Genomic DNA, 17,186 nt, shown 5'->3' with positions numbered 1-17,186 from the left:
TGACTATCAAGGTGAGCACAATAGAATTGCATGTTAAATGTCTTATATTTCTCTTCATTAGGATTAAAAAGTCTGTATTAATTACTGTTTGTCCAGACATTCTCTGGACTAAATCTCCACTTACCCCTTCTGCATTTAGGCCTGTGTTGTTCTAGCTGTGCTGTGCTGGGGTGTTGTGAGGCAGGTGGGTGTAACAGCCACAGCGTTCTCGTTCTGGTACTCAGCTGGGATGAGCAGTCATTGCGAACTCTCAGTGAAGAAAGTGCCTTTTTGGTTGAACAGTGATAGGAAACTTTTAGGTTTTGCTTAATGTTGGAAATGTAATTTTATCACTAGGAGTAGGTGTTTCTTAGTATGTGATACTATCATTTTTTTCAAATTTTGTGGGGAAAAGTGTTTCCTTCCTGTTTTGATGATCTAGCTTTCAGAATAATGTAATTGCTGCTTTTTGTTTGTTTTGATGTGGGTTTTTTGGTTTTTCTTTTTTTTTTTTTTTTTTTTTTTTCCCCTTGGGGGCATTTTCAAACATTTTTCTTTTGATAATTCGCTGTTAAAGTTGACTGAACAATAAGTAACTTCAACAGACATTTTCCCCCTAAATTGGAAACAGCTTCTTCAGTATTTTAGCTTAAACCAAAAATGTATTTTAGCTAAGATATGGGAGAAGCAGTTATCCATTGGGTGGCTAGATCAGTCTGGAGTATTTATTCACTGAATGTATCTTCATTAAATGCCTTTTATGACACACAGTTTCAGAAAAGTGTTAGTGGTAAATTAGGACGATGAAACTTACACTTGACAACTTTTTAATTCCTCTAGTCTTCAATTCAGGGTAAACTGTTCAGCTTCTTGTGTGCAAAATTGAAATGAATGCTCTGTTTCAGTGTGTTTCTTCAAGCCCCTTCTCTGTTAGAAGTACGAGAGCGATGATAGAGGCAGTGAAAATGAAGAAAACAGTACTGCATGGGCCATCACATGCACAGTTTTGATTTGAGTGGTTCCTTCTTGATCTCTGTAGTTCATATTGCTCGTCACTGAGATTAATAAGGAGCAGCACTTTCCTCCCCTCCCCCCACGAAAAAAAGAAGGATATAATTGGATGAGTGAGAATTGGTGTGTGTGGAGAAGCCACTCTTTTCTTTCTGAAAAGAGAGTAAAAATTTGTATTGGCTGCTTCAACAGAAGTAATATTTCACACAGAAACATAATTAAGCTTTTTCAACATTTTGAGTCGCCCATTCGGATTCCAGTTAGGGGTTTTAGCAAACTTGGGGGATACTGAGGCTCTCCTTGGATCAGGTATCTGATAGATGTCTTGGTGGAACCAGACCTGTTTGTAATTCTGCACAAAAAGTGTGAGTGCAGTAGATCTTCATGAACTACTGTGTTTGCAGATAGGAGGAAGAAGCTGGTGATCTTTAGGCAGCTTCTGACAATTAAATTTATTATCTACACTGAAGCAGATCTTACACCGCCTTCCTTGTCTTTAAACACACTAGGTGTTGTTCAGTAACTTTGTTTTTCATTGTTACGAACAAAACTTTGTTGGAAGAATATTGTAGTTCTGAATTTAAAAAAAAAAAAACCACCACAAAACCAAACAACACAAAGCAAACCAAATGTAGAACCTGGCAGTATCTCACCCTTCTTGTCCATGGTGGTGTTTCATTTCTAGACAGCTGCTGAATTGTGTAATTGAATAATTAGCGGAGTTTCAATGGCCTGTTTGAAGCCTATTCAAGAAGGGAGGGAAGTTCTATGACATCTATCACAAAGAAGAGAGAAATGTGTCTTTCAGCTGATTCTTTGTTTCCAAAGCTAATAAAATGTTACAGAATTCAATATTTAACCCCCTCAGCCTTAAATAAGATTTCATACTCTAAAATGTGTTACTGAGTTTAAATGTATTTTGGAGTTTGTTTTCTGCAGTCAATCGATAAACTAACCAGTATAATTGTGGTGCCAGAAACTATAGAGTCACAAAGTGCGTGTGAACTTCTTGTATCCTCACCCTCTTTCTAAAAAAGTTTCTCTCTGTAGATTGTAGCAATGGAGCTTCACAGCATGAAAATAATGAAATTGCTGTAATATAAAAATCTTTGCTGTCTCCTTTAGTAGCATTCATGATATGGGGCAAATAATAACAATAAAAGTTATTCTTTTGATTTCCTGCTATTTATTACAAGTCATTTAAACTAGGCAGTAGAGAGAAATTATTGAAGAAGCTAAAACCCCAACAACATAGTACCTCTACCATATTGCTGTTGATCATTTAATGTGCTTGTGGGCTGTGTGAAATACAGATTTATTACCTTGACTGACAGGAAGAATGAGCTGTGAGGATTTTCTGATTAGGAAATTCCAAATACAGTATATGAGGGTCTCATTTTTCTTTTGGCATTTCCTAATTCATCTGATTACATTTTCATGCCAATAAAACTGTCCATAAAAGAACCTTTATGAAATAAATGTTTTCAGCCTGGACTTCATTTAAAATGCTAGGCCCTTAAAAAAAATATTAAAAAGAAAATTATCTGCTGGCTTGCGCAGTTCTGCTCTCATTTAAGACCTAGTCCTCAGTCCAGTATTCACCTTAACCATAACTGCTGGTTATCAGGCAGGTAAGTGCTTCCAGGCAATGGTTATGGTAGAAACTGTGTTAGATTGTCTGTGCCCAATTCAGAGGTGGCCACTGAAGGCTGCCCTGGATGGTGCATCTTCTCCCCCCATCCTTTGTCGCGTACGTACTGTAATTTGCCTTTGATTCTGGTTTCACTGCAGGGTGTAGGACTTGCCTCAGAGCAACGTATTAAAAGATCATTCAAAGTAGAGAGTTGGCTCAAGCTTCAGAGGTGGAAGGACCAGTTCAGGACAAATTTGGAATGGGCTCTCTATTACAGACAGGTGGAGACAAACACTGATGAAGCTGCCGTGGTCCCTCAGGCCTGAGTTCTGAAGTCTGGCAGCTTAGCGACTTTTTTTTTTTTTTTTTAAAAAAAAAAAAAAATGATTGAAGAAATTAAACTGAAGACAGAGTCATACGATCTAACACCTTGGCTGTGTATTTGATGTGGGAGAGAAGAATTAATCCCAGCTCTTTCGTAGTATGTCAGAGCCTGCCCCCTCTGTTGAACGGTTCCCTCCTAATGCTTCCTGCAGTTGTTATGACCGATTCAGCCCATATTATTGGATGGATGGTGGCCTATGTTCAGTGCTAGCTGGTGCTGTTGCTTTGCTTTGGTTTTTCTTTTAAGCAATAGTTGCCTAATGCTGGCTGTATGAGCACAGCCATCAGCCCTACTGTGAGAGCTGAGCTAATACCAATAGCTGTGGGAAACTTAGAGAAAATTCTAAGTGGAGCGGAAGCAAAAAATTACTACAGGTAATAGTTTGGGAGAACACAGGGAGTGGAGAAATACAGGATAGGATGAAAGAAGCATGAAAAAACCAAGTCTCATAGGTTTCCTGCTTCCCTTGGCACCCGTGGAACAGAGTGACTTAAAACAGCTTAGTTTTCTTTTAAAGTAGGACAGAGTTCTTTTAGGATAGAAGAGATGTATTTGACAAGAAATGGAAGCAAAAATGAGGAATAAATTCCTGTCAGATAAGCATTTTGGTTTTATTCCTGGAGGTTTGGGACTAGCTTTATAATTCTCCAGTGATTGCTTTGCAAGCTTCTTGGAAGGAAACAGGATTTGGAAGCTAAATCATAGTGTTTTGAAAGAGAGATGGAGCTTAACTTTAATGTGGAGAAATACGCAAGCCAAAATGAGGAAGTAGAGCCGGAAGATGGAATTGAAAACCAGTGTTTCAGGCTAGTTAATGGCAAGGGGTGCTGAGAGCTGGGGGGGAGAGGTACATGCTAGCAAGTGCATGGCATAATTAACAAGTTGGACTAAATATTTGGTGTAAGTAGTTTCTATATGTTTTCTAGTATTACAGAAACACATCTGAACTTTTTTCCTCAGCTAACATAGCTCATGTCACATACCAAGATTTAAAAAAGCCTACCGTTTAAGCATTAAATAAATATATATGTTTCTGAAGTAGGTATTTTCAACAAACATACAAAGCATAAATGTGGATTTAGGACTCTAGCTCTTTAATATCTCCTTTTGTGACTTTTATTGCATGCCATAAAAGAATGATTCATGAATTCCCTCTTTCTTCTCATTGTCCTGTGTGAATTATAAAGAAGTCACTTCTTTGCTGTGGTTCTCAATTGCTGTGCAGTTGATGAAAATAATTGGCAAAGGCCAATATTGTTCCCAGAACATTGGAGCTGAGCAGAACTCTGAAACTAGGCTTTGCTTACCTGCCAAGAGACGGGTCAATGTTTATTATCAAACAGCAGGTATACATTTTGACACCACATGAACAGCAGTTACTAGTCTTCTGTTACTGCTATGTGTTTTAACAGCCTGCTCTGCAGTAGCTATTGAAAAGTAGCTAAAGATAAGATTAAAAGTCATCAGTTCAAAGTTTGGAGGAGATCATTGCCTTCAAGGACAGAAACAGCTGCATTTGTTAGCCACTGCTTTATACCAGAAGCACTTCATTTGTACTGGCAATTAATCTTGTATCACCAGTGAAGTAGGTAAGGCAAACTACAGGGTACTAGAGTGCCATGTTTCCTATCTGAGTCCATATAGTGGTTTGGCACAGCTGCCCACTGAAAAATACAAAGCTATTGTAGCGTACATGTTTATTAAACAAAATTCCCAGGTCTCTTCTTGTATTTCTTGTACAGATAATGAAATGAGGTTTGTAAATGTTTAAGTATTTGAATGAAGGCAAACTATTCAGTACTGAAATAATTTTTCATTAAAATGATAGTAAACATGTTTTGTATCATTTTGCACGTATTCTGCTTTTCTTCAGCTTATAAGAAGGATTTTAGAATGAGGGTTTGAACAAATTAACCCAACTTTCAAGGCCAGTCAGACTTCTTAAGATGTTCTGGATAAAATCTCAGGAAGTTCCCTTTCGTGCCTCCCCATGTTTCAAGCACAGGCTGAAGCTTCTGGTGCCTCTGCTTTGTTAATGGTGTGCATAATCTCTCATTTCAATTTTTTCCCCTTTTCTGAGTATGTATTTTTGCTTGTTTTTGTAGAAAAACAAATGAACTTTTATTCCCTTTCACTTTGGAAAATGTGGTTGAATTGAACCTGGTTTTAGAAGAAAATAATAGCTTATTGTTTCTGCCAGTAGACCTAGCTCTGAATAGTGTGTTGCTGTCTTGTGTAAATCTTAAGCAATGATACTGAATGCATTTGAGATATTACATACAGAAGTTCAAAATTATTATTCCAATTATTTTACAGTAGTCTCTCACAATTGTACTGCTTCCCCCCCCAAGTGTAAATCTATAACTAAAAGAAAAAACCAAAGAAAATGGCACAATATATATAATCTTAAGTAGGACACATTTTTTTATGTAGCATGAATCTTTTTTCCTAGTTGTGAAAAATTTGTCTGCATATGCTTCTCAACAGTGTGAAATTTCTGTTATATCGGTAAAATGCTGCCTTTTCAATTTCAAATAAATTCTCACTGCTAGTAGGCAAGTTACTTGATTATTTGTCATCTTTTAGTGTTGTCTAGGTCTTTTAGCATACATTTCTGAATCTTACGAGGAAAAGCAAGTTTTAAAACTACTTCTGAAGAACTACGAATGCAAAGGGAAATAGTAGTCCTACCAAATTTCCTAAGCAATTCTATAAAACTAAATGCTTTTAAGAGAGGAGAAGGTGAACTTGGCTTTTCACAGCAACTTTGTATGTGTCTGTTTAAACAAGCAGTGCTGTCATTTCTACTTCTAAGAATTTCTGAAAGAACAAAACCCATCTCTCGAGATTGATAAACAACAATAGATAAAAAAACAAGTGATGTGCTTAATGGGGTACAGTTTAAATAGAGAAAATCTAATGGGAAGTAGCTACATTGGTAGCAGATGGATTTACTTCCTGAATCTCGATCTGAGTGGAAATCCTAACTTACTTAAAATTTGTTTTCCAGATTCTTAGCCTGATAAGAAAGGTGGATAAAGCAATTGGTTTACTTGGCTTCAGTGCTGTGCTGATATGTTTTGTTTAAACTTGCTATTGTTGTTTGATTTTTATCTAGGCTATTTTTATGATTCCTACAAATCCCCCTCCAACCTTCCGGAAGCCAGAGCTCTGGTCTGATGAATTCACAGATTTTGTGAAGAAATGCTTAGTGAAAAATCCTGAACAAAGAGCTACAGCAACACAGCTGCTACAGGTCAGTATTTAAGTTACTGAGGAAATGCAAGTTTTATGGCTTTTTTCCTCTGGTCTCAAACCAGAACTGTTGTGAAAATTTCTCAGGGCAAATCTCATTTTAACTATTATCATGCCTTATTTCTTTCCCATTTTGTGGTCTTTTCTCTGTCAGCTCCTGTATTTCTACCTCCATTTTATTTCTCCTTTGGCGCTTCTAAAAATTAATTGCTCTTTATATAGTTTAGGGCTGGTTCTTGCTGTTAAAATCGGATCCTTGCTTTGTGGTTAGAGGCCCTCAATAGATCTCAGGATTTAGGCAAATGTTAAGTAAAGGAATTGAGCCTAGGTTACACCTCAGTGTGGACCACCCATGGAGTATATTCAGTCATTCCTTCTGGTCATGTCAAATTAAGCAGACAGGTTGCTGTGTGTCCTAGAAGGGTCTGATGCAGATGGACAGTATAACGAGTTTGTTCTTGGGCTGAGTTATACCAAGCAGGCACTTTTAAATTCGAGCCGTGGTTGGCAGTGTGGCCCTATGGAGCCAGGCAGGCTGTGCCAGGTTTTCGCCCACTCACTGACCTGAGCTTCCAGTAGCTGCAGAAGTTTAACAGTTGCATCTTTTTGGTCCTGAGATAGAAATAAAGCAGAGACATTTCAGAGAACTTCAAAAATCAAACAGGAGGGACTGTTCTATCAAGAAAGATTCAGTCTTTGTGAAATGGACTAAATTTTGCCAGGGCCACACAGTTTAGTGTGTGTGGGAGAGACAAAATGTGAAGAAAGTTTTCTCCTTTGGCCCTGTATTTGTGTTATCCACTGCCTTCAGGGCTGTCCTATCAAGCTTGCAAGTAAATAAGGAAAAACAAAGAACGAAGGTAGTCAAAGGGGAGGGGAAGATCTCTAGAAAATTATAATGGGTTCCATGATGATTGAAATGGAATCTAAAATTTCCTGTAAGAAGCTGGCTTTGATAATGAGACAGAAGTAAAAAATTTTGCTAGGTCCTTTGCTCCCTTTACTTTCCTCATTCCTAACTCATTAAACTTTTGGATAATTTAGTGTTCTTTTACACTTTTTTTTTTATACTATTGCTAAATATTATTCTTAATGTTTTTTGTTCATCAGTCTACATAATAATCTGATCTTCTGAAATTTCATCTGTAAAATACTCATGCTAGAGTTACTCTGTCTCTAGCTAGCAATACCCTCTTTTAAAATTTAAATTCCAGTGAACATAAAAATTTTGAAAAGTAGTTTACAGTAATACATCATCAAATTCGTAAGTCGTGATAGGAATACTTTATTTTCCACACAGTGAGAACACCAAAATGTGGACTGCAAGGAGAGTAAAAATTGAAAGTTAGAGATTTTCATATGATGTATGAATCAGTACCCGAGACTTTAGAGATTTGAAGTTTGTGTAGTTAGCTGATAGTTAGCTGAATACTGGCGGCTGGATAGAAGAGACTTGCATGAATGTGTGCCAGTAAGGGCGGGGGGTGGGGGAAAACTTCAGTGTTCCTCTTTCCACACGCTTGCTGGCCAGAAAACCAAATGCTGTGTCCAGCACAAGTACAAATTCCCCCAGCTGAAATTTGGTGCATGTGGGATGGAGCTGGAGGTGCTGTGGGTGTGCGTGAATGGGAATGAAAGCACTGCTTGTGGGGAAAGATCATGGATATGAAAGGAGAGTAATTGAATTAATACATCAAGAGAGAAGATAGATAATAGGTGTGGGACAGTAGGCTTAATAAATTGTGTTCTTTGTGGAACTTTAATTTTATACTTAATAATACATTTCTGAGGTGCTTAGAGTTATGTTTTGCCTAAATTGTATTTGCATGTAATGATGCAAAAATCAGAATTTTTCTAACAGCAGTCGTTTACTAGACAGCAAAATGAATGTAAATGGTATTATGCACATGTTGTCTTAAAGGAAGAAGTGATGTTCTAAATGGCCTTGAATTAAAAATTAATATTCCTGCTAAAAGTAACATATTTTTTTGCTTGTTCCACATTTCAGCATCATAGATCAAGAAATGTTTTATGACATATAAAGTGCAGGTTTGCTGAAGTAGGCAGCCATAGTTGCTCTGCTTATGGCCACTAATTTATGCTGTCAGTTTGTTAAGATTAATTAAATTCTGTAACTGACTATCTGAAAAAGTTTGTTTTTCTATGTCAGACAATCACCACTCTATTTTTTTACTACTTACTGCACATTTCCTTTGGACAATTAAATCCTTAACTATAAAACAGTTGTTACATGATTACATTTCCCAAGGCTTGCTGGATCTTAAAGGTCTTTTCCAACCAAAGTGATTCTATGATTCTAAGTAAAATCTTAGTTATGAAGCAGCTAAAAGATATTGTATATTGTGTTAGTGTAGCTTTTAATTATTATGTAATGTAAAATGCTATTTATCACTGAAATCTGTGGCATTGAATATTACTTGTAATTACATCTGAAGTGTAACTATTGTAATGATATATAATTTAATGATTTTTTTTTTCTAGCATACATTTATTAAGAATGCAAAGCCAGTTTCAATTTTAAGGGACCTGATCACTGAAGCAATGGAGATAAAGGCAAAGCGACATGAGGAACAGCAGAGAGAACTAGAAGAGGAAGAAGAAAATTCGGTGTGTACCTTTTTTCCTATAACTGTCTGTACTTTACAGATGTTTTTGTTTCACAAAAGCTGCTGTTTTCCCCCGACTTCCTCTACTTGTGTTCAAATACTTTTCTTTACCAGGTTTCTACCTGGTTTTTAGCCTATCAGGGCTGAGTACTCCACTCCTATTTTTTGATGAGTAATGCCTCTGTGAGTAATGCCATATGAGCCAGTTTTCAGCACTATTCCATGAGATGTCCTAGTAAAACATTTTTCCACAAGGTGGGAAAAGAAACCATGTCAACTTCAGCTGTTCAGACTAACATTAAAAAAACAACAAACCCCAAACTGCTAAGGTTCCACTTTCACATATGGGCTTCTAGACAAGTGATTTACTAAATTTTTCAGTTTTTTTTGTAAAGTCTAGTACATAGAACAGTTAGTTACAAAGCATAGTAAGTAGTGATTACAGTATGGTTTAAATAAAGTTGCGTCTGTAAAGTGTAAATGGTGACAGTATTTCATTCTTCAGATGATGTTATCAGCATATGTTTGAGGAGAGAAGCAGGTCGTGTGATAAATAGGTTGCATTTCAAATTGTTTGGCAATGTTAGGAATAAGTCAGTGTTCCTGGCATTATTAGTCTCCCTCCATGATATATTTTAGGGTAGTCTTGTGCAATGCAGCAGTATGTGCTTCAAAGAAGTGTATTGCCACACATACAATGAGAGCCAAGGTCATTCAGGAATAACACACAGAGATGATGGAGATTGGAATGTTAGTAGAAATCTTACAGCTTTGAGCAAACAGAGAAGAGCAGTGCAGTAAGGAGTCTGCCCTATCCCAAACTGTAGAATCTTTGTTATGTGTTATAGAGTGTTAGGTGATGATCTATATATAGAAATACTTTTCAAGCAGATTCTGTGGAGTTTTTTGTATCCCAACAGACAGTGTGGTCTTTTGCTTGCTGTTTTTTTTCTGTTCTAAGACTATGTTCTAAGCTTGTGTTTATAAAGATAATTTACTCTGGATTCTAGTTACTTAGTCAGTAATAAAACAGGCAGGGAAGGTTTGGGATTATTGTTTTACATTAGGAAATGTTGCCTATGTGGACATGCGTCTTGACATGCAAAGTTGATAGTTGTGACTTGATTTATTGAATAGTTGATCTCCGAAGAGACTGATTTATTACTGACATAAAAACCTAATGTCTTTACTAGCATGCTTTCCTCCCTACTATTGCTTTCTGAACTGTAGACCTCAAACTTGGGCGTTGTTGATGTCTTTTGCATTAACCCAAAATCAGGTATGACATCTAATTACTCAGTCTGAAGTTCAGGTGGGGAATGGGATTGCCAGGCAGGGATGAAAAAATCCATGCCAGCTCAGTATGTGGTATACACCTTCCCTCTCCCATTGCTGGGTGGAAGGGTAAAATGCAAGTTTGGTCTGCCTCAACTGAAGAATCATTTAGCAACTACTCATGCTTCTTGCACAGGTACAAAAGGCAGAATACAACACTGCACTTTTTCGTCTTTTTTTTTTTTTTTTTTTTTTTCTTCTCCCACCTGGGATTATTCAGTGTTTAGTATAAGGGAATCTTAAATCCAGGACTGGGGCAGGAATCTGTTTATTTGTGTTACCATTGCAGTAGATGGGAATTTTGCCATGTGCTTTTGTGGTGCAGTCAGGGAACAGGTTAATGCCTTAAAAAGACAGTGAGACTCTGCTTGTCACTAAGCGTAAAAGAAAGGTGCCTCAAATCTGAAAATAAAAGAAGCATCTTTGGTTAGCAGGGCTGAGAGAGCAGAATCACAGAATGGTTGAAGTGGGAAGGGACCCTTGGACATAATTTGGTCTAACCCCCCTACTCAAGCAGGGCCACCTAGAGCTGGTTGCCTAGGACCATGTCAGGCAGCCTTTGAATATCTCCAAGGATGGAGACTCCAAAACCTCCCTGGGGAGCTTGTGCCAATGCTTGGTCACCCTCACAGTAAAAACATGTTTCTTTATATTCAGAGGGAACCTCCTGTGTTTCAGTGTGTCTGTTAGCTTTGGTCCTGTCACTGGACACCACTGAAAAGGGCCTGGCTCTATCCTCTTTGCACCCTCCCTTCAGGTATTCGTACACATTGAGGTTCCCCATGAGCCCAGAAGTGGACCCAGTACTCCAGGTGTGGCCTCACCAGTGCTGAGTAGATGGAAAGGATCACCTCCCTCCACCTGCTGGCAACACTGCTCCTAATGCAGCCTGACATACCATTAGCCACCTTTGCTGCAAGGTTGCAGTACTCTTAAAAAGAAGTGCAGTTGTAGTCTATGGAAATGCTAAGCTTGTCATTTTTTACTTATACTAACAGAATTTTAGGGGCTGTAATCATATACCAGTGCATGAGCATCAACAAACCCAGAACCAGAAGTCAGCCTCCACTTGGAAGAAATCGCTCTTATATTTAAGACAGGAGGTCAGAGTGGATGACAGAGTGGCACAGGCAGAGGAGATATAAATTAGTCAGCATGGGAAACTCTGGCATTAGCATACCTTGCTCAGTTTTTTTTCAGGATCGTGATGTAGAGGAGTTTAAAGGACAATGATGGCAGTCTTGCAGAGGGCTAGAGGCAGCCCTGCCAATAGTAGTGGGGGACGTGAGAAAAGAATAAAGGGGTTTGAAAACTTAACAGGTGAGTAATGGAAGAGGACAATTTGAGGTGGAGCTGACTTCTCAGTACCAAATGAAATGATAGATAGAAAGGGGGCTTGTGAATGAGATTAGTCAGATCAGAAAAGAAAGGTAGTAGAAAAATGAAAAGTTGAGTATGACTTCAGCATAATGAAAGACAGAAGGGGAGAAAGTGGTGCTTGTCAGTATGATAATTTTGTATTGCTTTATCCTGATCATGGATAGATAAATTTCATTACTCCTGGAGATTATTCTGGAGAGTTTTTGTGCCTTTTTTCCCTTTAGCTCGATCAGCTTTATCGAAGGAAGACTATAAGCCACCATGTATTTACTACTGCAAAAGTATCTTCTAATGGACAAGAAGATGTCCAGGTATTTTTGCTGTAAGGTTTATTGAATATAAGTAAGGTATATTGAATAGCTGAACTTCTGAAAAAGTTTGGCATTATAAAAAGATTAAGTAAAAGGGGCTTTTTGTTGCTATTTTTAAAAAGATTTTTGTTTATGTTCTTTTATGCCATGAGAAGTTTTAATTTTCTGATTTTTTCATATGATTTTATGATTCTAAAAAATAATTTGTGATAAGGTTTGTAATTAGGATGAAATTTTTACTCTTGTTAAAACTGTTAATGTGGTATTTGGTAGTAAGTATGACTTATGCTATCAGGAAATATATGCCTTTAATATTTTGTATTGCTTGGTAAGCCTTGAGTGAAAAATGTTTGGAAATACTTTGCTTTAATAGAAAAAGTGAGGGTAAAAGTGAGTGAAATGAAGAATACTGATGATGAGGTGAGGAGGAGGAATTTCCTTGTTGACAAATACAGTTTGTCAAAACTCCATGTTTGGTAGTGACCTATGAATAGCTTTCGTGTTGTAACAATGCAGAACTAATCTTGTTCTGAATCGGTTTTAATAAGACTTCCATGTCTTGCAACTGAATTTCAATGCAGTACATCATGGTAAGAAATGCCAGATTTGTTTGAGAAGATGACGCCGGCATCTTGTCCAGTTGCAGTCACGAAAGATTCTGATCAGTTAAGAGCACAAAACCAGCCAAATTAGGAAACAGCAGGACAAACTGTTAGTTTTTTATTTCAAGATGTTTACCATGTTTCCTGAATTTGTGTTAGTCATTGTACTGCATGCTAGAAGACTCTTGAGCAACATGTAGGTGTGTGATTGAGGCCTGAATTCAGTGAAATTCTGGGCAGCACAGATTTTAGTTTTTAAAGCGTACTAGGCAGATATTGAGCAATGGACCTACAAGTTATTAAAGGAAACTAGAATAAAAACCAGAAGAATAAAATGAAAGCATTGGAACATTTGTGTTTGTAATTTAAAAAAATCCCAAACAAACAACAAACCCCCCAAAAGCCCCCAATTCAATTTGAAATAATGCTTAATTTCAAAATAAGCTGAAATACAGTGTCTTTCATTTAATTTGGAACTTGTTTGGGGAACTACCAGAAAAACAATAAACCCATTCTTTTTTACACTTCTAACTGAGTGTTTATTCTTTCCCTTCTGGAAAGGGAAAACAGCTAATGAGAGTGCCAGTTTGGTATACTGTAGTGGATGAAGTCAACCATCCAGCATTCAAGTCTAAAGATAAAGAACCATTGCACATTCTTCTTTCTTATGTACCAGTTTCCACAGAACCATGAAGAAATACAGAGCTGCTTGTGTGACTACGCGAACATACAGTTCAAATGATAATATAGGTTTTGATAGGTGAACATGCAACGATGGCAGCAGTATTGGAAAGAGATAATGGGGCCCTGTGTAACCTTGTATAGTAGTAGTGACAGTAAGTCATGTATATTTCTTCATATTTTCATATCTATAAATGTTCTCAGACTGTATATGGAACTGGAGTTACTGTTCAATTGGAAAGTAATAGTCACCTAGCACATAAATTTTGGAAAATAATACCTTAGAAGTAGATTTTTCCCAATGATACCTCTGTGAAGTCCTCACCGTAGAATTGCAAAGGCAGACTCAGACCTGGAGAAATGCATATTTAATAACACCTAAAAGCAAGAGCAAATACTGATATTAGTGTTAAGTAGAGTCTATCAATGTTAAAGGTCTCTCGTGCACAGTGAATCAAGTCCATATACTACTGAAAAAGAATGCTTTCAGTTAACCAGCCGGGGGCTTGAATTTATTCATCTAAACCCCCAAGAATTTCCTCTGTAGAGCGTGAGCAGTTGTGCTCGTTACCCACTGGTATGTGTTTTGGGACCCATCAAGAAGAAAGGTGTAAAATGTTCTAATTATGATGTTCCTTTTGTTAGGAAACCAGATTAAACCCTAACAGTTACATCTGAATAAGTTTTTATAGCTTTAATTCCCTCTTAAAACCCTATATGTATTGTAAAGGGGACTCAGGTTATTAGTGACGTACATAACTGAAAGTAGAATGGAGAGGAGTGGGTGGTTTTGGAGAATTAATCAGAAGCAAAGATTTCACAATTATGTGCTTAATTTTCAGGATCAGTTCAGGTTGTTTTCCTTCAAGTGAGGAAGAGTCACATCCCTAAAATTGATTTTTATTTTTCATTTTTACCATTTTCTATGAACATTTTATAGTATGGGAAGTTGTCAATTGTAATGTACGTATTTTTTGCTGTTCAAACCTTCATATTATACATCTGTAAATAAATGGCGGGGTTGAATACAGTTTTCATGTCTGTATCCTTCCAGAGAGATATAATATAATTACAAATAGTGTGCTCTGAATTGATTTTATGCCTGTTACGAGAGCTGCTCGTGTGATGAGAATGCCTTCTGACAAACTGACATGTTTTGATAGGTGCTGAGGTAATTGTACAGATTTTTTTAATTAAGCAAAAATTGCAAGTGGTGTATTCTACAGAAGGTTAATCCCAATATCAAAGTTTAAATGTTAGTTTAGGCATTACTAAACACGACCAATCTCTTCTCTCGTGCATTTTTTGAAGTGTGATGTGAATTGGATGCTGAGGCTGGGCAGCTGTATTATGGGAACGTAAAGTAACTCGTTGCCTGGCAGCTTGCAGGAAACATGTCTAAATATTTATTTCTGTGGATCTTTAAAGGAATGAGCTAACAAGCAGCTCTTCCCGTATGTTTTCTTTTACATTTTAATGTCTCTATTATATGAGGAATGCTTAATTATTTTAGAATATTCAAACAAGGAATTACTACTTCAGTACTCAACTTCTGTTTTTCTTAGTTACTTAGTGGTTGACAACTATCAACAACGTAGCTGACTATCAATAATCAATTATTGCTATATGTAGGCTTATTTATTAATTAATACAAAAGTTTCTTTGTTTAATCATATATTAATTATGAGAAGTTGGCGTCTGTCTTCTGAGACCTTAAGAAATAATTGCTGTAATTCCTTTATATTTTTGCAAAATTTTTATAGTTATTTTAAAAGAACTAGTGAGTCACTTGAATGATTATGTATTTTAAATGATGCACTAGGCTGTATTTTTCTGAAGGTTTTTCTATTTACTTTCATGTATCTTTCATATGTTTGTATGTATATGATACATCTATGTATCTGTATAGATATATATGTAACTTTGTATGACACTGTTAAAATTTTCTGTTTTCATAGCATTTTTCCTTTAAGCCAGAGAACACTTGACATATGTGCTAATTAAATTTGATTGCAGTCCTTTAAAGTGTCCTGAAGTTGGAAATATGTAAAGATTACTTTGTGGAGTGAAATATCCAAGGGGCATAAACAGCTTTTTAAGAGCATATTGTTAAAATGCACAGCAATTTAGAGCCAGAAACCGATTCTAGGAAGAGTAAACATAGGGAGGCAATTGTGAGCAGCAAGTCATTGTTACTAGGTTCTATCAACGAGAAGGAGGTAGAAAACAAGCTTAAACTCTGTAGCATGACATGCGTCTATTGAATTTGACAGGATTTGAGTGTGTGCTGAAAGTTAAGTCTTCACCTGTTTTGCTGATGGGTCTAGGCTTAAGTGTGTGCTCAGTATTAAGCATATACTCAGGTTGTAGTTGGGCTCTGTACATGTTAGGAACTTTTACAAAATCGTTGTTCTTGACCAAACTCTATTATGTGTTTATGTAGCTACTACAGTGCTTTTACAAAAAGATAGCTGTGACTACAGCCACGTTTTTCAAAGGTGATGATGAGGTGTTAATAGTAAATGAAATTATTTTACAGGATACTAAATTTTGCCAGCGTGTAAATCTTCCTTTAATGTATTACAGCCTAGTTAGCTGTCTCTGGTGCCCTCTAGTGTTCTTTTTACATGCAGAAACCATAGTTAGAGATTTTGAAGGTAAGCTGCCACATTTGCTTGTCTTGTTTAGTTTTTTTCTTTATCAGTCTTCATCCCCTTTTTTTCCTACGAACATTAAAATTCGACAGAAAAATCCATTAATCTTTATCATCTCAGCTCATTCGCTTCTATCATGATGTAGACTCAGGTATGATGTGCAAGGCCGTCTTTTTAGAGAAAACTTCTCCTGTGATGATGAGAGCTTCTGTGTTGCAAGCATATTGTGAAGCCTTGCATGTTGTTTCTGCTGAAGTCTTTTTGAATTGGCTGTCCTGATAATCAGGTCTCTATGATTGCACTTGCATGCTTTAAGGGTTGGTTTTGTTATTCTTCTAACTTATTTTGGCAAATAAGGAGATCCAAACAGTTAATCCCATAGGGTTGCAGGGTGTTGGCAATGTTTTACTTGTACTTACTTTATGCTGTGATGTTATTCAGGGTTTCTGTAGTTTATTGTATTTTCTGTAGCATTTCAAGAGATACTAGTGCTCTTGCTCGGGCACTCTTTCTGTTGCTCTCTACTGGTGTATCAAACCCCTGTCAAATACAAGTTTGGTGCTTATTACATGTACGCAAGAGAATGGCAGACAGTTTAATTCCAGAGTTAGCTGGTTTTATTGCTTGATTCTTGGATCTGTTTTCATAAACAGTATGAGAACATGACACTTCAGCTTTAATACCTTATACTTTTTTTCCTGGTTAAAATTGAGATTGTGTTTGTTTTTATTTAATCAGTGAGTTTACCTTTTTTAACAACAGATCAGAAGTTCTACATCAATATTTACAAACTGTAAAGCATGACTCGGAATTAGTACAAAGGAATCACTTTCATCTCTCGTGTAAATGTGCACTTACATTACTTAAATGTGCAACTTGGATCCACTGGATATTTTTATAAAGTTACTTTTTGCGATCCAGTGTAGTCTACTGCTATATTAGCTAAATCTCATATTTGTGAGAAATACTGGAATGATAGTTCTGGAAGCAATCTGGTTTAACCCACAAGACTAACTACTTTGGGGCATGCACAGGCCCTGAAAATACTTTATATTGTGCTCTCTCAGTACATCATTCCTGATCTGAGGAAAACACTGTTGATCAAAATTGTTGTGTACTTCCCTTTTTGGGACAACTATTCTGTTAGTACCGAGGTGGGCTTTTGTGATTCTCAATCTTCTAGGTACTAGAAGATAACAGTTCTCTTCGCTGAGAGACAAGAGTAAGGTAAAGGCTTTTGACATTCTTAGACTGGAAAATGAAATGCTATTCTTTGGAACAAATCCAGATACTTGATCTGACTGAAGAAATAAAATATTATTGTTTTTAATGA

At 36.8% G+C, this 17,186-nt stretch overlaps 1 protein-coding gene across 1 annotated transcript in view; it reads left to right on the top strand.

Moving 5' to 3' along the window:
- STK3 (serine/threonine kinase 3) overlaps nt 1-17,186 on the top strand; it is a 134,878-nt gene that overhangs the window by 61,537 nt on the left and 56,155 nt on the right. The window contains exons 7-9 of the mRNA XM_035893910.1: nt 6,127-6,264; nt 8,766-8,891; nt 11,830-11,916. Of these exons, the coding sequence (XP_035749803.1) occupies nt 6,127-6,264; nt 8,766-8,891; nt 11,830-11,916 (351 nt within the window). The remainder of the gene's footprint in view (nt 1-6,126; nt 6,265-8,765; nt 8,892-11,829; nt 11,917-17,186) is intronic.

This window comes from Egretta garzetta, unplaced genomic scaffold (genome assembly GCF_000687185.1).
Source record: "Egretta garzetta isolate BGI_Z169 unplaced genomic scaffold, ASM68718v1 scaffold154, whole genome shotgun sequence".
Classification (NCBI taxonomy): domain Eukaryota; kingdom Metazoa; phylum Chordata; class Aves; order Pelecaniformes; family Ardeidae; genus Egretta; species Egretta garzetta.
The sequence above is the reverse complement of the archived record's forward strand: the minus strand, read 5'-3'. Positions and strand labels throughout refer to the sequence as shown.